This window comes from Coregonus lavaretus (assembly GCF_964263955.1).
Source record: "Coregonus lavaretus genome assembly, contig: HAP1_SCAFFOLD_285, whole genome shotgun sequence".
NCBI lineage: Eukaryota > Metazoa > Chordata > Actinopteri > Salmoniformes > Salmonidae > Coregonus > Coregonus lavaretus.
In genome coordinates, this window is record NW_028158101.1 from 16,146 (window position 1) to 37,385 (window position 21,240).

The 21,240-nt window shown below is 52.3% G+C and overlaps 1 protein-coding gene across 1 annotated transcript in view; it reads left to right on the forward strand.

Annotated features, from left to right (window-relative positions):
• LOC311124435 (oxysterol-binding protein-related protein 6-like) overlaps nt 1-21,240 on the forward strand; it is a gene marked incomplete at its 5' end in the record, with an annotated part of 41,087 nt that overhangs the window by 15,326 nt on the left and 4,521 nt on the right. The window contains 10 exons of the mRNA XM_084198584.1: nt 508-615; nt 1,097-1,228; nt 2,050-2,137; nt 2,556-2,809; nt 6,580-6,717; nt 14,401-14,464; nt 14,582-14,660; nt 15,419-15,563; nt 15,793-15,937; nt 19,055-19,181. Coding sequence (XP_084054710.1) covers nt 508-615; nt 1,097-1,228; nt 2,050-2,137; nt 2,556-2,809; nt 6,580-6,717; nt 14,401-14,464; nt 14,582-14,660; nt 15,419-15,563; nt 15,793-15,937; nt 19,055-19,181 — 1,280 coding nt within the window. The remainder of the gene's footprint in view (nt 1-507; nt 616-1,096; nt 1,229-2,049; nt 2,138-2,555; nt 2,810-6,579; nt 6,718-14,400; nt 14,465-14,581; nt 14,661-15,418; nt 15,564-15,792; nt 15,938-19,054; nt 19,182-21,240) is intronic.

A 21,240-nucleotide genomic window follows, 5' to 3' on the forward strand; every position in this document is an offset into this window, starting at 1 on the left:
TGTTAGGGGACTGTTACAGTACAGACCAGTACAGACCAGTACAGGCCAGTTCAGACCAGTACAGACCAGTTCAGACCAGTACAGACCAGTACTGTACCAGTACAGACCAGTACAGACCAGTACAGACCAGTACAGACCAGTACAGACCAGTACAGGCCAGTACAGACCAGTACAGACCAGTTCAGACCAGTACAGACCAGTTCAGACCAGTTCAGACCAGTACAGACCAGTACTGTACCAGTACAGACCAGTACAGACCAGTGTAATTTGTCTTTCTATAGAGGACATTTTAGGCTACTTCATCTCATTATCACAGAATAAGTCCATTCATTGTGCCAGTAGCATATATACAGTAAAAGGAAGCCTCAGATGTTCTGTGTAAATGAATGGAGAGCTGCACAACATAGATCCAGTTGTACCGCTCATCTGTTTAGTTCTCTCTTCCATTCTGCACCCTCTCCTCCAGCTGATTGATTAGTGATTGATCAGTATTTCTCCTCATTTCAGGCCCTGTCCCAAAACGCTGAGCTTAAAACCAGACTGGGCCGCATCCACTCTGAGTCGGTCCCGTCTGAACAAACAGTCAGTGTGAACATCATCCCCAGTCCTGATGAGGTTAGCTACGTCTTCTACTGGATCAAGGCGTTGTTTTTGTTGTGATTGTCCCTGACTGGCAGGGAACTTGCCATTGCAGTGCTGAGTGTGCTTATTGCAGCCGGCTGGTAGCTGCCAGGTGAGGTCAGGGAAAACAGTGTCCCCTCTGTGGTGCTACGCATGCTGTTGTAGAGCTGGCCACGTAGCTTTAGTTAACTGGAAAACATTGTATTCTCTGCTTTTACTGCATTTACCAATTAGAGTATTGATTCCTGTCCTTAAATAAGGATGGCGCTTCCAGTATATCTTGGCAGGTGAGCTCACTGGTCGTTATGGTATGCTGACCCTGACGTCAAGGTCAATGGAACAACAATGTGATCCTACCAGGATATATGAAGGATAAAGTCTCCACTTTGACACAGTGCAGTTCTATGTCGTCTCACCACCTAAAGTCACTAGTAAAAGACGTTGTACTGATTGGTGTTTCTCTGTTTCCTTACAGGGTGGGGAGCAGAGGGGAATCCCTCTGACTCAACAGACGTCCAATGAGAGCAGGCTGTCTATGTCAGAGTCTGTGTCTGAGTTCTTCGACGCCCAGGAAGTGCTGCTGTCTGCCAGCTCGTCAGAGAACGAGGTGAGAGAGGGCTGGGGGAGGGGGGTGCTCGGTTGCTCGGTTGTCGAAGTGCTCGGAGCTCAGATAAAGCACGGCCGAGTGGCGCTGGAGTTAGTCAGCCATTAATAAAAAGGAGTGTGAGGGAGAGAGATAGCACGCAACAGAAACTCAGACGAAGTCTGACCAACTAGAGGGGAGGGGAGGGGCTCTCCAGTCTATTATGCTGCTGTCCAATGTCTCATGCCATTGTCCCCTATGATTTCCCACCAACTCCAGGTTTTCAATGGTACGCCCTTCTTTATGGATTTGACATGGTTCATCCTCCAGACTGATGGTTTGTCCGTTCCTAAGCCACAGATGGCTTTTCTCACACACTGCCATGACAGGCTCAATGCCATGAGTGCCGAGCACCAGTCAAAATGGCCCCATAAGAGCCATCACCCTTCAGGCTTGTCTGGCTGCTCCCCAGGTATGAAAACCAAGTGCTGCTAGCTGGAGTCCTGCTGAAGGATTACTCACCAAGGATGTCCATCACCAGTCTAGGGCCAAATCCTCTGCCTCAGGTGCCAGGTCCCATTCAAACCAGCAGAGTGCTGTTGGCCAAAAAAGGCTCTTCCTGCAGCCGACTGTACTGCAATAGAGGCCATTACTGCCATCAGCCACAGTCTGCTGTTCTCTGGCACCGTCAGTGAGTTCATTGTATGTTACTATATATAAAGTGGAAATGCTGCAGGGTCTGAATTTGTGGTGACTGCAGAACGAGGGAGAAGAGAGCGCCAGCACTGAAGGCAGTTTACTAGCCACTGACTCAGTGGCTCTGTTGTCTTCCTCTAACCCTCTAGGCCTCAGACGATGAGTCATACGTCAGCGATGTGAGCGATAACATTTCAGAAGACAATGCCAGCGTGACTGATAACGTCTCCAGACAAAGTAGGTCCTCCCTAGCTCTCCTTCCATTACAGTGGGGGGGGGGGGGGGGCTAATGTGATGGAGGTGGTGGTGAACCTGCTGAGGGGATCCAGCTGACAACCCCCCCCCCCCCCCTTTCTGTGTGATGGCCTGGTCATTTATCAGTGAGGCAGGGATTGACCTTGCAGGCCTCACCGTTTGCCAAGAGCTGCACTCTGGGCTTATGAAAGCTGTCAGTGTAAAGTGCAGGAGGGTCTTCCTCTCTTCTGCACAGGCAGACTGTCTCCTATTCTAACCCTTCATCCTTCGACTGTGTTTCAGTCATGAACTACCTGTGGCTATTATGAGATGCAAGGATTAGGATTTGACAAAGCCTTGTAGTTCAGACAGTCATGAGTCCTGAGGATGCTCCATGACAGCACTGTACTTCTGGTTTCAGTGCCGAACGGAGACCTGGCTGGACGTGCCTTCCGTAACGGGCGGCGCCCGTGTCTCCCCGCCCCCTCGCCGGACTGCAGCAACATCAACTTGTGGAACATTCTGAGGAACAACATAGGGAAGGACCTGTCCAAGGTGTCCATGCCTGTGGAGCTCAACGAGCCCCTCAACACCCTGCAGCACATGTGTGAGGAGCTGGAGTACGCTGAGCTACTAGACAGGGCTGCCGATACGGAGGACCCCTACGAACGCATGGTACGGCCCAAACACTCACCTCTAATTATGAACGCATGGTACGGCCCAAACACTCATCTCTAATTATGAACGCATGGTACGGTCCAAACACTCACCTCTAATTATGAACGCATGGTACGGCCCAAACACTCACCTCTAATTATGAACGCATGGTACGGCCCAAACACTCACCTCTCTAAGTCATATATAGCTTTATGGTTACAGTTCTAAAAAATTGAGAGACTCATTAGATGACGTTAAACCTCTTGATATTAGGATGGAAGTCTCCAGCATTAGCAACCATAGACATTCCCATCACTAACCCATTACAGCGTGACCCAGAGTCTCCCATCACTAACCCATTACAGCGTGACCCAGTGTCTCCCATCACTAACCCATTACAGCGTGACCCAGTGTCTCCCATCACTAACCCATTACAGCGTGACCCAGAGTCTCCCATCACTAACCCATTACAGCGTGACCCAGTGTCTCCCATCACTAACCCATTACAGCGGGACCCAGTGTCTCCCATCACTAACCCAGTACAGCGTGACCGAGTGTCTCCCATCACTAACCCATTACAGCGTGACCCAGTATCTCCCAAGTGTCTCCCATCACTAACCCATTACAGCGTGACCCAGTGTCTCCCATCACTAACCCATTACAGCGTGACCCAGAGTCTCCCATCACTAACCCATTACAGCGTGACCCAGTGTCTCCCATCACTAACCCATTACAGCGTGACCCAGTATCTCCCAAGTGTCTCCCATCACTTACCCATTACAGCGTGACCCAGTGTCTCCCATCACTAACCCATTACAGCGTGACCCAGTGTCTCCCATCACTAACCCATTACAGCGGGACCCAGTGTCTCCCATCACTAACCCATTACAGCGTGACCCAGTGTCTCCCATCACTAACCCATTACAGCGGGACCCAGTGTCTCCCATCACTAACCCAGTACAGCGTGACCCAGTGTCTCCCATCACTAACCCATTACAGCGTGACCAGTGTCTCCCATCACTAACCCATTACAGCGTGACCCAGTGTCTCCCATCACTAACCCATTACAGCGTGACCCAGTGTCTCCCATCACTAACCCAGTACAGCGTGACCCAGTGTCTCCCATCACTAACCCATTACAGCGTGACCAGTGTCTCCCATCACTAACCCATTACAGCGTGACCCAGTGTCTCCCATCACTAACCCATTACAGCGTGACCCAGTGTCTCCCATCACTAACCCATTACAGCGTGACCCAGTGTCTCCCATCACTAACCCATTACAGCGTGACCCAGTGTCTCCCATCACTAACCCATTACAGCGTGACCCAGTGTCTCCCATCACTAACCCATTACAGCGTGACCCAGTGTCTCCCATCACTAACCCATTACAGCGTGACCCAGCGTCTCCCATCACTAACCCATTACAGCGTGACCCAGTGTCTCCCATCACTAACCCATTACAGCGTGACCCAGTGTCTCCCATCACTAACCCATTACAGCGTGACCCAGTGTCTCCCATCACTAACCCATTACAGCGTGACCCAGTGTCTCCCATCACTAACCCATTACAGCGTGACCCAGTGTCTCCCAAGTGTCTCCCATCACTAACCCATTACAGCGTGACCCAGCGTCTCCCATCACTAACCCATTACAGCGTGACCCAGTGTCTCCCATCACTAACCCATTACAGCGTGACCCAGTGTCTCCCATCACTAACCCATTACAGCGTGACCCAGTGTCTCCCATCACTAACCCATTACAGCGTGACCCAGTGTCTCCCATCACTAACCCATTACAGCGTGACCCAGCGTCTCCCATCACTAACCCATTACAGCGTGACCCAGTGTCTCCCATCACTAACCCATTACAGCGTGACCCAGTGTCTCCCATCACTAACCCATTACAGCGTGACCCAGTGTCTCCCATCACTAACCCATTACAGCGTGACCCAGTGTCTCCCATCACTAACCCATTACAGCGTGACCCAGCGTCTCCCATCACTAACCCATTACAGCGTGACCCAGTGTCTCCCATCACTAACCCATTACAGCGTGACCCAGTGTCTCCCATCACTAACCCATTACAGCGTGACCCAGTGTCTCCCATCACTAACCCATTACAGCGTGACCCAGTGTCTCCCATCACTAACCCATTACAGCGTGACCCAGTGTCTCCCAAGTGTCTCCCATCACTAACCCATTACAGCGTGACCCAGCGTCTCCCATCACTAACCCATTACAGCGTGACCCAGTGTCTCCCATCACTAACCCATTACAGCGTGACCCAGTGTCTCCCATCACTAACCCATTACAGCGTGACCCAGTGTCTCCCATCACTAACCCATTACAGCGTGACCCAGTGTCTCCCATCACTAACCCATTACAGCGTGACCCAGCGTCTCCCATCACTAACCCATTACAGCGTGACCCAGTGTCTCCCATCACTAACCCATTACAGCGTGACCCAGTGTCTCCCATCACTAACCCATTACAGCGTGACCCAGTGTCTCCCATCACTAACCCATTACAGCGTGACCCAGCGTCTCCCATCACTAACCCATTACAGTGTGACCCAGTGTCTCCCATCACTAACCCATTACAGCGTGACCCAGTGTCTCCCATCACTAACCCATTACAGCGTGACCCAGTGTCTCCCATCACTAACCCATTACAGCGTGACCCAGCGTCTCCCATCACTAACCCATTACAGCGTGACCCAGTATCTCCCATCACTAACCCATTACAGCGTGACCCAGTGTCTCCCATCACTAACCCATTACAGCGTGACCCAGTGTCTCCCATCACTAACCCATTACAGCGTGACCGAGCGTCTCCCATCACTAACCCATTACAGTGTGACCCAGTGTCTCCCATCACTAACCCATTACAGCGTGACCCAGTGTCTCCCATCACTAACCCATTACAGCGTGACCCAGTGTCTCCCAAGTGTCTCCCATCACTAACCCATTACAGCGTGACCCAGCGTCTCCCATCACTAACCCATTACAGCGTGACCCAGTGTCTCCCATCACTAACCCATTACAGCGTGACCCAGTGTCTCCCATCACTAACCCATTATAGCGTGACCCAGTGTCTCCCATCACTAACCCATTACAGCGTGACCCAGTGTCTCCCATCACTAACCCATTACAGCGTGACCCAGCGTCTCCCATCACTAACCCATTACAGCGTGACCCAGTGTCTCCCAAGTGTCTCCCATCACTAACCCATTACAGCGTGACCCAGCGTCTCCCATCACTAACCCATTACAGCGTGACCCAGCGTCTCCCATCACTAACCCATTACAGCGTGACCCAGTGTCTCCCATCACTAACCCATTACAGCGTGACCCAGTGTCTCCCATCACTAACCCATTACAGCGTGACCCAGTGTCTCCCATCACTAACCCATTACAGCCTTCCAGAGACAAAGGCCAGAAATATGCTCCGATGCAGCTGCCGACCTTGTTCAATCTCCCATCTGTTGTTCTACTGGCTTTGTTATCATAACAGGACAGTGTGTGAATACTCATGTTTTACTTGTTAGATAAAAGACTATGACGTTTCATTACTGGGATGTTGTAAACCAGTATGTTCCAGGGGTTTTACTGGTGTTTAGTTTATGGTATCATGCAGTATTTGATACACAAAGGGTTTATGCATAACTTTTAGCAGAGGAGAATTGTGTTTCAGTGTAACGCCAGCAGCCATATTGACGTAAGGCATTGTGTGTGTTTTATGTAGTTAACTTTAGTTTTTTGGATTGTGTTGCTGTTTCTCTGCTGCAGGCCATTATGGCAGCGTTCGTCATCTCAGGATACTCCTCCACGTACTACAGAGCGGGAAGCAAGCCATTCAACCCTTTACTGGGAGAGACATATGAAAGTGTCCGTGAGGACAAGGGCATGTGTTTCATCGCTGAGCAGGTAGGTTCCCACAGTACATTCATTACTGCATTTTTGATTATGATGAATGGACACGGGGGGGGAACCCTGATCCTAGATCAGCACTCCATATTTACCAATACCTTAACCCTCATACAGTGTATGTTGTCAAGAAATGAATAAATACTATAAATGTCCCTCAAAGAACAGGTCAAATGTAGTTTCTCTAGACAGACTGGTTGCCTCAGGTCTGGGGTTTCCGAGACCTTGTTAAATGTGCCCTTTCTCTTCCATGCACTGGAGTCTGTAAGGTCCATTTATTACTAACATGAGCTGCAGGCTGCACTGTTGTATTGCACTGTGCTGCAGACTGATCCTGTCAGGTCTGGAGGCTTTCAGAGTGTTTAAAGAAAGACTGTTTCCCAGTCTGCTGGTAGTGGAGGGCCAGGGTCCCAGTCTGTTGGTAGTGGAGGGCCAGGGTCCCAGTCTGCTGGTAGAGGAGGGCCAGGGTCCCAGTCTGTTGGTAGAGGAGGGCCAGGGTCCCAGTCTGTTAGTGGAGGGCCAGGGTCCCAGTCTGTTGGTAGAGGAGGGCCAGGGTCCCAGTCTGCTGGTAGAGGAGGGCCAGGGTCCCAGTCTGCTGGTAGTGGAGGGCCAGGGTCCCAGTCTGTTGGTAGTGGAGGGCCAGGGTCCCAGTCTGCTGGTAGTGGAGGGCCAGGGTCCCAGTCTGTTGGTAGAGGAGGGCCAGGGTCCCAGTCTGCTGGTAGTGGAGGGCCAGGGTCCCAGTCTGTTGGTAGAGGAGGGCCAGGGTCCCAGTCTGCTGGTAGAGGAGGGCCAGGGTCCCAGTCTGTTGGTAGTGTAGGGCCAGGGTCCCAGTCTGCTGGTAGAGGAGGGCCAGGGTCCCAGTCTGCTGGTAGAGGAGGGCCAGGGTCCCAGTCTGCTGGTAGTGGAGGGCCAGGGTCCCAGTCTGTTGGTAGAGGAGGGCCAGGGTCCCAGTCTGTTGGTAGAGGAGGGCCAGGGTCCCAGTCTGTTAGTGGAGGGCCAGGGTCCCAGTCTGTTGGTAGAGGAGGGCCAGGGTCCCAGTCTGTTGGTAGAGGAGGGCCAGGGTCCCAGTCTGTTGGTAGAGGAGGGCCAGGGTCCCAGTCTGTTGGTAGAGGAGGGCCAGGGTCCCAGTCTGTTGGTAGAGGAGGGCCAGGGTCCCAGTCTGCTGGTAGAGGAGGGCCAGGGTCCCAGTCTGTTGGTAGAGGAGGGCCAGGGTCCCAGTCTGCTGGTAGAGGAGGGCCAGGGTCCCAGTCTGGTAGAGGAGGGCCAGGGTCCCAGTCTGCTGGTAGAGGAGGGCCAGGGTCCCAGTCTGTTGGTAGTGTAGGGCCAGGGTCCCAGTCTGCTGGTACAGGAGGGCCAGGGTCCCAGTCTGTTGGTAGTGGAGGGCCAGGGTCCCAGTCTGCTGGTAGAGGAGGGCCAGGGTCCCAGTCTGTTGGTAGTGTAGGGCCAGGGTCCCAGTCTGCTGGTAGTGTAGGGCCAGGGTCCCAGTCTGCTGGTAGTGGAGGGCCAGGGTCCCAGTCTGCTGGTAGAGGAGGGCCAGGGTCCCAGTCTGCTGGTAGAGGAGGGCCAGGGTCCCAGTCTGTTGGTAGTGTAGGGCCAGGGTCCCAGTCTGCTGGTAGTGGAGGGCCAGGGTCCCAGTCTGCTGGTAGTGGAGGGCCAGGGTCCCAGTCTGTTGGTAGAGGAGGGCCAGGGTCCCAGTCTGCTAGTAGTGGAGGGCCAGGGTCCCAGTCTGTTGGTAGAGGAGGGCCAGGGTCCCAGTCTGTTGGTAGAGGAGGGCCAGGGTCCCAGTCTGCTGGTAGAGGAGGGCCAGGGTCCCAGTCTGCTGGTAGAGGAGGGCCAGGGTCCCAGTCTGCTAGTAGAGGAGGGCCAGGGTCCCATTCTGTTGGTAGAGGAGGGCCAGGGTCCCATTCTGTTGGTAGAGGAGGGCCAGGGTCCCAGTCTGCTGGTAGTGGAGGGCCAGGGTCCCAGTCTGCTTGTAGTGGAGGGCCAGGGTCCCAGTCTGCTGGTAGAGGAGGGCCAGGGTCCCAGTCTGCTGGTAGAGGAGGGCCAGGGTCCCAGTCTGTTGGTAGAGGAGGGCCAGGGTCCCAGTCTGTTGGTAGAGGAGGGCCAGGGTCCCAGTCTGTTGGTAGAGGAGGGCCAGGGTCCCAGTCTGCTGGTAGAGGAGGGCCAGGGTCCCAGTCTGCTGGTAGAGGAGGGCCAGGGTCCCAGTCTGCTGGTAGAGGAGGGCCAGGGTCCCAGTCTGCTGGTAGAGGAGGGCCAGGGTCCCAGTCTGTTGGTAGTGTAGGGCCAGGGTCCCAGTCTGTTGGTAGAGGAGGGCCAGGGTCCCAGTCTGCTGGTAGAGGAGGGCCAGGGTCCCAGTCTGCTGGTAGAGGAGGGCCAGGGTCCCAGTCTGTTGGTAGAGGAGGGCCAGGGTCCCAGTCTGCTGGTAGAGGAGGGCCAGGGTCCCAGTCTGCTGGTAGTGGAGGGCCAGGGTCCCAGTCTGTTGGTAGAGGAGGGCCAGGGTCCCAGTCTGTTGGTAGAGGAGGGCCAGGGTCCCAGTCTGTTGGTAGAGGAGGGCCAGGGTCCCAGTCTGCTGGTAGAGGAGGGCCAGGGTCCCAGTCTGCTGGTAGAGGAGGGCCAGGGTCCCAGTCTGGTAGAGGAGGGCCAGGGTCCCAGTCTGCTGGTAGAGGAGGGCCAGGGTCCCAGTCTGCTGGTAGAGGAGGGCCAGGGTCCCAGTCTGCTGGTAGAGGAGGGCCAGGGTCCCAGTCTGGTAGAGGAGGGCCAGGGTCCCAGTCTGCTGGTAGAGGAGGGCCAGGGTCCCAGTCTGCTGGTAGAGGAGGGCCAGGGTCCCAGTCTGTTGGTAGTGTAGGGCCAGGGTCCCAGTCTGCTGGTAGTGGAGGGCCAGGGTCCCAGTCTGCTGGTAGTGGAGGGCCAGGGTCCCAGTCTGTTGGTAGAGGAGGGCCAGGGTCCCAGTCTGCTGGTAGAGGAGGGCCAGGGTCCCAGTCTGCTGGTAGTGGAGGGCCAGGGTCCCAGTCTGTTGGTAGTGGAGGGCCAGGGTCCCAGTCTGTTGGTAGAGGAGGGCCAGGGTCCCAGTCTGTTGGTAGAGGAGGGCCAGGGTCCCAGTCTGCTGGTAGTGGAGGGCCAGGGTCCCAGTCTGTTGGTAGAGGAGGGCCAGGGTCCCAGTCTGCTGGTAGAGGAGGGCCAGGGTCCCAGTCTGTTGGTAGAGGAGGGCCAGGGTCCCAGTCTGTTGGTAGAGGAGGGCCAGGGTCCCAGTCTGCTGGTAGAGGAGGGCCAGGGTCCCAGTCTGCTGGTAGAGGAGGGCCAGGGTCCCAGTCTGTTGGTAGAGGAGGGCCAGGGTCCCAGTCTGGTAGAGGAGGGCCAGGGTCCCAGTCTGCTGGTAGTGGAGGGCCAGGGTCCCAGTCTGTTGGTAGAGGAGGGCCAGGGTCCCAGTCTGCTGGTAGAGGAGGGCCAGGGTCCCAGTCTGCTGGTAGAGGAGGGCCAGGGTCCCAGTCTGCTGGTAGAGGAGGGCCAGGGTCCCAGTCTGTTGGTAGAGGACGGCCAGGGTCCCAGTCTGTTGATAGAGGAGGGCCAGGGTCCCAGTCTGTTGGTAGAGGAGGGCCAGGGTCCCAGTCTGCTGGTAGAGGAGGGCCAGGGTCCCAGTCTGTTGGTAGTGGAGGGCCAGGGTCCCAGTCTGCTGGTAGAGGAGGGCCAGGGTCCCAGTCTGCTGGTAGAGGAGGGCCAGGGTCCCAGTCTGTTGGTAGAGGAGGGCCAGGGTCCCAGTCTGCTGGTAGTGGAGGGCCAGGGTCCCAGTCTGTTGGTAGAGGAGGGCCAGGGTCCCAGTCTGTTGGTAGTGGAGGGCCAGGGTCCCAGTCTGCTGGTAGAGGAGGGCCAGGGTCCCAGTCTGCTGGTAGAGGAGGGCCAGGGTCCCAGTCTGTTGGTAGTGGAGGGCCAGGGTCCCAGTCTGCTGGTAGTGGAGGGCCAGGGTCCCAGTCTGCTGGTAGAGGAGGGCCAGGGTCCCAGTCTGCTGGTAGAGGAGGGCCAGGGTCCCAGTCTGTTGGTAGAGGAGGGCCAGGGTCCCAGTCTGCTGGTAGAGGAGGGCCAGGGTCCCAGTCTGCTGGTAGAGGAGGGCCAGGGTCCCAGTCTGTTGGTAGAGGAGGGCCAGGGTCCCAGTCTGCTGGTAGAGGAGGGCCAGGGTCCCAGTCTGTTGGTAGTGGAGGGCCAGGGTCCCAGTCTGCTGGTAGTGGAGGGCCAGGGTCCCAGTCTGTTGGTAGTGGAGGGCCAGGGTCCCAGTCTGTTGGTAGAGGAGGGCCAGGGTCCCAGTCTGCTGGTAGAGGAGGGCCAGGGTCCCAGTCTGTTGGTAGTGGAGGGCCAGGGTCCCAGTCTGCTGGTAGTGGAGGGCCAGGGTCCCAGTCTGTTGGTAGTGGAGGGCCAGGGTCCCAGTCTGCTGGTAGTGGAGGGCCAGGGTCCCAGTCTGCTGGTAGAGGAGGGCCAGGGTCCCAGTCTGTTGGTAGAGGAGGGCCAGGGTCCCAGTCTGTTGGTAGTGAAGGGCCAGGGTCCCAGTCTGCTGGTAGAGGAGGGCCAGGGTCCCAGTCTGTTGGTAGAGGAGGGCCAGGGTCCCAGTCTGTTGGTAGAGGAGGGCCAGGGTCCCAGTCTGCTGGTAGAGGAGGGCCAGGGTCCCAGTCTGCTGGTAGAGGAGGGCCAGGGTCCCAGTCTGCTGGTAGTGGAGGGCCAGGGTCCCAGTCTGTTGGTAGAGGAGGGCCAGGGTTCCCAGTCTGCTGGTAGAGGAGGGCCAGGGTCCCAGTCTGCTAGTAGTGGAGGGCCAGGGTCCCAGTCTGCTGGTAGAGGAGGGCCAGGGTCCCAGTCTGTTGGTAGAGGAGGGCCAGGGTCCCAGTCTGCTGGTAGAGGAGGGCCAGGGTCCCAGTCTGCTGGTAGAGGAGGGCCAGGGTCCCAGTCTGTTGGTAGAGGAGGGCCAGGGTCCCAGTCTGCTGGTAGAGGAGGGCCAGGGTCCCAGTCTGTTGGTAGTGGAGGGCCAGGGTCCCAGTCTGTTGGTAGAGGAGGGCCAGGGTCCCAGTCTGTTGGTAGTGGAGGGCCAGGGTCCCAGTCTGCTGGTAGAGGAGGGCCAGGGTCCCAGTCTGCTGGTAGAGGAGGGCCAGGGTCCCAGTCTGTTGGTAGAGGAGGGCCAGGGTCCCAGTCTGTTGGTAGAGGAGGGCCAGGGTCCCAGTCTGTTGGTAGTGGAGGGCCAGGGTCCCAGTCTGCTGGTAGTGTAGGGCCAGGGTCCCAGTCTGTTGGTAGAGGAGGGCCAGGGTCCCAGTCTGCTGGTAGAGGAGGGCCAGGGTCCCAGTCTGCTGGTAGTGGAGGGCCAGGGTCCCAGTCTGTTGGTAGTGGAGGGCCAGGGTCCCAGTCTGCTGGTAGTGTAGGGCCAGGGTCCCAGTCTGCTGGTAGAGGAGGGCCAGGGTCCCAGTCTGCTAGTAGTGGAGGGCCAGGGTCCCAGTCTGCTGGTAGAGGAGGGCCAGGGTCCCAGTCTGTTGGTAGAGGAGGGCCAGGGTCCCAGTCTGCTGGTAGAGGAGGGCCAGGGTCCCAGTCTGCTGGTAGAAGAGGGCCAGGGTCCCAGTCTGTTGGTAGAGGAGGGCCAGGGTCCCAGTCTGTTGGTAGAGGAGGGCCAGGGTCCCAGTCTGCTGGTAGTGTAGGGCCAGGGTCCCAGTCTGTTGGTAGAGGAGGGCCAGGGTCCCAGTCTGCTGGTAGAGGAGGGCCAGGGTCCCAGTCTGTTGGTAGAGGAGGGCCAGGGTCCCAGTCTGCTGGTAGAGGAGGGCCAGGGTCCCAGTCTGCTAGTAGATGAGGGCCAGGGTCCCAGTCTGCTGGTAGAGGAGGGCCAGGGTCCCAGTCTGTTGGTAGAGGAGGGCCAGGGTCCCAGTCTGCTGGTAGAGGAGGGCCAGGGTCCCAGTCTGCTGGTAGAGGAGGGCCAGGGTCCCAGTCTGTTGGTAGAGGAGGGCCAGGGTCCCAGTCTGTTGGTAGAGGAGGGCCAGGGTCCCAGTCTGTTGGTAGTGGAGGGCCAGGGTCCCAGTCTGCTGGTAGTGTAGGGCCAGGGTCCCAGTCTGTTGGTAGAGGAGGGCCAGGGTCCCAGTCTGCTGGTAGAGGAGGGCCAGGGTCCCAGTCTGCTGGTAGTGGAGGGCCAGGGTCCCAGTCTGTTGGTAGTGGAGGGCCAGGGTCCCAGTCTGCTGGTAGTGTAGGGCCAGGGTCCCAGTCTGCTGGTAGAGGAGGGCCAGGGTCCCAGTCTGCTAGTAGTGGAGGGCCAGGGTCCCAGTCTGCTGGTAGAGGAGGGCCAGGGTCCCAGTCTGTTGGTAGAGGAGGGCCAGGGTCCCAGTCTGCTGGTAGAGGAGGGCCAGGGTCCCAGTCTGCTGGTAGAAGAGGGCCAGGGTCCCAGTCTGTTGGTAGAGGAGGGCCAGGGTCCCAGTCTGTTGGTAGAGGAGGGCCAGGGTCCCAGTCTGCTGGTAGTGTAGGGCCAGGGTCCCAGTCTGTTGGTAGAGGAGGGCCAGGGTCCCAGTCTGCTGGTAGAGGAGGGCCAGGGTCCCAGTCTGTTGGTAGAGGAGGGCCAGGGTCCCAGTCTGCTGGTAGAGGAGGGCCAGGGTCCCAGTCTGCTAGTAGTGGAGGGCCAGGGTCCCAGTCTGCTGGTAGAGGAGGGCCAGGGTCCCAGTCTGTTGGTAGAGGAGGGCCAGGGTCCCAGTCTGCTGGTAGAGGAGGGCCAGGGTCCCAGTCTGTTGGTAGAGGAGGGCCAGGGTCCCAGTCTGCTGGTAGAGGAGGGCCAGGGTCCCAGTCTGTTGGTAGAGGAGGGCCAGGGTCCCAGTCTGCTGGTAGAGGAGGGCCAGGGTCCCAGTCTGCTGGTAGAGGAGGGCCAGGGTCCCAGTCTGCTGGTAGAGGAGGGCCAGGGTCCCAGTCTGTTGGTAGAGGAGGGCCAGGGTCCCAGTCTGCTGGTAGAGGAGGGCCAGGGTCCCAGTCTGTTGGTAGAGGAGGGCCAGGGTCCCAGTCTGTTGGTAGTGAAGGGCCAGGGCCTTTGAAGGCTTTCTTTCTACCCTCTTTTCTCTCTTTATGATGGGGACCCTGTTGTTGTCATCTCTCAGCTATCTTCCCTGGCCTGACTGAACCTGCCTGAATCTGACTGACTGACTGAACCTGACTGACTGACTGAACCTGACTGACTGACTGAACCTGACTGACTGGGGCTGACTGACTGACTGAACCTGACTGACTGACTGAACCTGACTGACTGGGGCTGACTGACTGGGGCTGACTGACTGACTGAACCTGACTGACTGACTGAACCTGACTGACTGGGGCTGACTGACTGACTGGGTGTGACTGAACCTGAATGACTGAACCTGACTGAATGAACCGGACTTACTGAACCTGACTGAATGAACCGGACTTACTGAACCTGAATGACTGAACCGGACTGACTGAACCTGAATGACTGGCATGACTGAACCTAGTCTGCACTTAGCCTAAGTGCTGGTGTCAGCTGTTACCGGTTGCCCAGTCCGCATGATAGTCACGATATAATGACTCGCCCTCTTCTTCTCACATCACATTTAGAATGGTTATATAATGAAGTGGTTGTTTTTGTATCTGGACCTAAAATGAATTCCTCAAAGAGGCAATAATCTAGCAGTATTGTCACTGATAAGACGTATGACGTTTGATTATCTCTTGAAGGTGAGCCACCATCCACCCATATCAGCTTGTCACGCTGATTCCAACAAGTTCACCTTCTTGCAAGGTACGTTACCAGTTGAATTACAGTGTCACACGTTGTGCACTTCCTCAATGAGGTCATGATTTTCATGTTGCATCAAGATGGTACACTGACGGCTAATTCTGCCCATTTTCTTCTCAGATGTCAGATGGAAAAACAAATTCTGGGGGAAGTCCATGGAAATCCTCCCGATTGGCACCGTCAATGTTATGCTTCCAGGGTAATCAAGCTGTGTCCTTTTCATTCAGCTACACACACACACACACACACACACACACACACACACACACACACACACACACACACACACACACACACACACACCAACACACACACCAACACACACACACGCACACACACACACACACACACACACCCACACCCACACCCACACCCACACAGTCTGACATCCTCTAGACATATCCCCACTGTCACTCACTAAAGGAGGTACCTCCATAACAGTGGCCTTACCTTCTTGAAGCATTCAGGTCCCTGCTAGCCTCCCCCTGCCACAGCCATCACTCCACTCTGCGTCCCTGGAAGCTTTAAGGAGCTACCATACGCCCTATTAAAGTGCCCTAGACAGGGTTAGGGAGGGGGGAGCTGTGAGAGATGAATCACTCAGACAGAAGAGCAGGAAGGTGTGTGTGTGTGTGTGTGTGTGTGTGTGTGTGTGTGTGTGTGTGTGTGTGTGTGTGTGTGTGTGTGTGTGTGTGTGTGTGTGTGTGTGTGTGTGTGTGTGTGTGTGTGTGTGTGTGTGTGTGTGTGTGTGTGAAGGCTTCTGAATAAAAGCACATGGATTAAAGGACATCGCAAGTGTCTCTGCCTCAGAAAATGAGATTGCACAGGCCCTGCTATTTAGTTTGAGACGTCTAACGCTCTGTGTGATTATGTGGCCCAGTAAGCATCTTAAAGAAACAGACAGACTTCTGTGATTTACTGTAGATATCCTGACTGCTGCCATATTGTGTCATTCAGCTTCGGTGACCACTATGAATGGAACAAAGTCACCACCTGCGTGCACAACATCCTAAGCGGGAGAAGGTGGATCGAACACTACGGAGAGATCACCATTAGGAACACCAAAAGCAGTGCATGTATCTGCAAACTCACCTTCGTCAAGGTAAGACGTCGGTCAACTCAGCTGTGGGTATGTCCAGTAAAATGACTATGAAGTCCAAAGACTATTACAGTGCTGAGAAAGAACCATCCCCTGAGAAAGCATGTATCACTTAACTTGGCTGCCTCTGCAATTTGGAAATGATTGTCTATTTTGATTCCTTCGCAAGTGGATGATGAATGCTTTTTATCTTTATGATCAAAATATTACTGTTGTCTCATTTTGCTTGTAGGGAAATTACTGGAGTTCTAATGTGAATGAGGTTCAAGGGTTTGTGATGGACCAAGAGGGGAAGGTAGTGCGTCGGCTGTTCGGCAAATGGCACGAGGGCCTTTACTGTGGAGTCCCGCCCTCTGCCAGATGCATCTGGAGGCCAGGTAACTACCAGTGTTCATTTTGGCAGCTATTTTAGATTTAATCTTAGTTTTAGTCTTAAAATACCTTTTAGGTCTTTGGTCACATTTGAATCATTTCATCCTTCGTTAGTTTTAGTTATTATCAGTCGACTAAAACTCTGGACTATTTTAGTGTAGTTTTAGTCACAGACATTTTAGTCACATAATAGTCAGTGCATTTTATTAAATGAATGAATGAATATTTAGGATATCCCTAACTTCCATGATGTGAACGTTCAGAAAGCCTTGGCCAGCTAGAACTACTGTCCCCTCATATACCTTAACGGACAACATTAGTCACTTTACCTACATGTACAAATTACCTCGACTAACCTGTACCTCCGCACATTGACTCGGTACCGGTACCCCCTGGATATAGCCTCATTATTGTTATTTTATTGTGTTACTTTTTTATTCAATGTTTTACTTTAGTTTATTTAGTAAATATTTTCTCAACTCTATTTTTTTGAACTGCTTTGTTGGTTAAGGGCTCGTAAGTAAACATTTCACGGTAAGGTCTACACCTGTTGTATTCGGCGCATGTGACAAATAAAATGTGATTTTGATTTGATATTGTGGCAGATTGTAACCAATGCCAGCCATATTGGCTGTAAAGCCTTGGTCTACAGGTTAAACAATTTACAGCAGATTTTTCTCCCCATCATAACAATCAGGGGGGCAAATAACAGTGGTTTCCTTAATAAGGGGAGAATGTGCTTTCCAAAAAAAAAAGTATTACTGTACTCCTTATATTCAACAAATAGGAAAAAAGCATCTGCAACTTGCATTTGCGGACCACAGCGCGAGAGCAGCAACACTGATAACTGACTAACAGCACACATGGGAAAATAGAGGTTCTGATGTACGTCTATATATGTATAGCAGACGCAGTAGCCATCTGACATAAATAAATGCGTGTCGGTGTCGTAGCATGCCACCGGCATATCTCTAGCTGTGCCACTAGAGATCCTGGTTCGAATCCAGGCTCTGTCGTAGCCGGCCATGACCGGGAGACCCATGGGGCGGCGCACAATTGGCCCAGCGTCGTCCGGGGTAGGAGAGGGAATTGGGTTAAGCTTCTCTTCCTTTATATAGGCTATACATATTTATTAAAATGGTAATATCCTACAGTGGACACCTAAGCATATAGGCCTATACATGTAATGCTCAAATCTCTGACAGCTGAACCGTGAGGTGGACAATTATTGTTTTAGGAAAGTAGCCTAAAAACTAATTTAAAAAAATAGGCTACAAGGTTTTGCCTATGCTACACATTGAAACCCAAGGAATAGTGTTTTTGTAATCTGTGATAGGATGTCAATGTGGCTCATTTGGCCAACATTCCTCGTTTATTGATGGTACTGGCTGCGCCAATTCGGATCTGAATGCATATGGATGTCCGGTAAATTTCTCAAATGTCCGGTAAATTTAAAATCTTCCCTGTCAATCTTCCCTGTCATGTTGTCTCTGAAATGGCATTTTGTTTTGCAAGTGCTCTAGTCCAGTGTCACGTTGATTATCCCTACACATCATGGTTCACCAGCAGCCCCCAAACATCTGAAGAATAAAGATACCAGCCAAAGAAGCTTGTATGAATTGTACTTAAACTCCCCCCTCAGACTCATCTGGAGGTTGAGCATCTCTGTACTGTGTCTTTATCTCTGTCATTGTTTATGTATTTATAAAAAAATAAAAATAAGGACCACAATGCAAATAAGTCCCCGACCTTATTGTGCAATCCTGGTCACCTTTAAAAATCTTTGTGTGTATATATGTATTTTTTTTTCACTGACAAATAAAATCAATCAATCCAAATTGTGCAGCGGACATTTGGTGAATGGAAAGAGACATCTATTGCAAAACAACAAAAAGTGTAATGACATTCAGAGATTGTCAAGCCGAGCCTTCGATACTGGGTAGGCCTACATGGTAGAGAGGGATGCATGTTCTGATTGTCATAGTCTGTTTATTGTGGTGTTGTAAACACAAACCATGATATTAAAGCGCCCAAAGTCGGTATTGATTATTGGTTGTGTGGTCCATTGGCACAGAAACCTGTTGGTGGAAAATTTGTTGCATATATTTTATATAATTATAATTCAAAATGTTGAAAATCTGATTTCCTCCTAGCTGATCATTGTCTGCAGCCGACTCTGATCATTTGTGTAATGAACCAGGCAGGGAGAGTGAGCTCGTCTGTGGTGGTCAGCGAACCCCCAACCTTCTGGCCCGTAGCCCTGCGTGGCATCGACTGTGTCACAAAAGCATGCCGAAGTGACAAAGTCGATACCCGCATTAATAAACACAGGGTCGCTACAGTTATTGTTATTTGGGGTCTTAAACATTATTTGGAGTTAATTCTAAGAGGGGGAAGGGTGTTCCATTTATTTGACTGGCTGAGGGAAGGGTCATGTGAAAAAAAAAATTACGTTGGGGAGGGGGGTGCATTTTTGGTTTATGACACCCTGTGTTGGACCAGCCCCCCCCCCCCAGTACATTTCGATCTGTCCCTAATCAAAGCAAAAATAGCCTACATGAAAGTAAGAGAGTAAACATTATTGTTTCTAGTTGAGGTTCGTTACAAGTGAAGTGTCCTGGCTTCACATCAGTTCAAAAGATGAAAGGATTGCGTGAAATATTTTTGCATTATGATTGGACAGAACAGGTGAAAAGGAGCTTAACGTTAAATGAAATGTCCATTAGTCTCACGTGGAATTCTCGTCACATTTTCGTTGACTAAAATGAAAAGTCATTTGTAATAGTTATGGTTTGTTTCCAGGGGCGTCTCGTTATCGTCATAGTTTTAGTCAGGGAAAATAGGTAGTTGACAAGTATTTTTCGTCATAGTTACTGTTGACGAAAGTAACTACGTCAGTCATACTGTTGCTATGCAGAACGCTTTGAATATTTTTAATTGGATATCCGCTTTCGTTAAGCAGATAACAGCATTAGATTAGACGATAAAATACTAGTTTATAAAGATTATAATACGGGAACAAAGAAAGTGTTGACACCGGTGTCAATAATCCACACAATGGGGGAAAAAAATGACTTTGAACTGATTCTTGATCCGTGTGATGTCATGTGTCCCTTCCTCAGGCTCCATGCCCACAGACTACGAGCTGTATTATGGCTTTACCAGGTTTGCCATTGAGCTCAATGAGCTTTGCCCTGAGATGCAAGACCTGCTACCGCCCACAGATGCCCGCTTCAGACCCGATCAAAGGTAGAGACAGACAGCCGTTGCGCCATCACACTTTCAGCTACTGTGCCCAGACGGTAATGCACTGTCTGCTTCTACTGCCACAAGTAGCATTATCAGACAGATCTGACTGGATGAACCACTGAACTAGCACCTAGGTTGACCTTTATTGTCACGAATCTTGCCCTGGAGGCAGAACTGAGCGATTTCTGCTAGACGAACCAGCTGCCAAGTCAAAATTGACTATATCGTAAAAATTCATGAAAACATAAATGTGTTTTTTTTTTGTTCTTAATTTAAAGTTAGGGTTAGACATTAGGGTTAGCAGTGTGGTTAATGTTAGGTTTAAAATCAGATTTTATGACTGTGGCCATGCCAACTAGTGACCACTCTGCAGAGTTGCCTCCAGGGCAAGATTCATGACAATAAATGCCAACCAGCACAATGCAGCTGTTGTTGTAGTCTAATATAGACTTATAGATTGGTTGATTAGTGAAGCTCTAAAAAGGGCTAAAAGCTCGTTTTGGCACATCTGAAATAAGATGACGAGATATTATTTGTATGGGTAAATATGTTTACAAGCTTTATGTGCATTTCCCTGCTGAGTGACATTTGACAGTATATTTGACTCCTAGTGATGTTTCTCCACATTAGACACCTGGAGGAAGGGAGCGGTATTTGACTCCTAGTGATGTTTCTCTACATTAGACACCTGGAGGAAGGGAGCGGTATTTGACTCCTAGTGATGTTTCTCCACATTAGACACCTGGAGGAAGGGAGCGGTATTTGACTCCTAGTGATGTTTCTCCACATTAGACACCTGGAGGAAGGAAGCGGTATTTGACTCCTAGTGATGTTTCTCCACATTAGACACCTGGAGGAAGGGAGCGGTATTTGACTCCTAGTGATGTTTCTCCACATTAGACACCTGGAGGAAGGGAGCGGTATTTGACTCCTAGTGATGTTTCTCTACATTAGACACCTGGAGGAAGGAAGCGGTATTTGAGTCATAGTGATGTTGTTTCTCTACATTAGACACCTGGAGGAAGGGAGCGGTATTTGACTCCTAGTGATGTTGTTTCTCTACATTAGACACCTGGAGGAAGGGAGCGGTATTTGAGTCATAGTGATGTTTCTCTACATTAGACACCTGGAGGAAGGGAGCGGTATTTGACTCCTAGTGATGTTGTTTCTCTACATTAGACACCTGGAGGAAGGGAGCGGTATTTGAGTCATAGTGATGTTGTTTCTCCACATTAGACACCTGGAGGAAGGGAGCGGTATTTGACTCCTAGTGATGTTTCTCTACATTAGACACCTGGAGGAAGGGAGCGGTATTTGAGTCATAGTGATGTTGTTTCTCCACATTAGACACCTGGAGGAAGGAAGCGGTATTTGACTCCTAGTGATGTTTCTCCACATTAGACACCTGGAGGAAGGAAGCGGTATTTGAGTCATAGTGATGTTGTTTCTCCACATTAGACACCTGGAGGAAGGGAACGGTATTTGAGTCATAGTGATGTTGTTTCTCTACATTAGACACCTGGAGGAAGGAAGCGGTATTTGACTCATAGTGATGTTGTTTCTCTTCATTAGACACCTGGAGGAAGGGAGCGGTATTTGAGTCATAGTGATGTTGTTTCTCTACATTAGACACCTGGAGGAAGGGAACGGTATTTGACTCATAGTGATGTTTCTCTTCATTAGACACCTGGAGGAAGGGAGCGGTATTTGACTCATAGTGATGTTTCTCCACATTAGACACCTGGAGGAAGGAAGCGGTATTTGAGTCATAGTGATGTTGTTTCTCTACATTAGACACCTGGAGGAAGGGAACGGTATTTGACTCATAGTGATGTTGTTTCTCTTCATTAGACACCTGGAGGAAGGGAGCGGTATTTGACTCATAGTGATGTTTCTCTTCATTAGTCACCTGGAGGAAGGGAGCGGTATTTGAGTCATAGTGATGTTTCTCTTCATTAGACACCTGGAGGAAGGGAGCGGTATTTGACTCATAGTGATGTTGTTTCTCTACATTAGACACCTGGAGGAAGGAAGCGGTATTTGACTCATAGTGATGTTG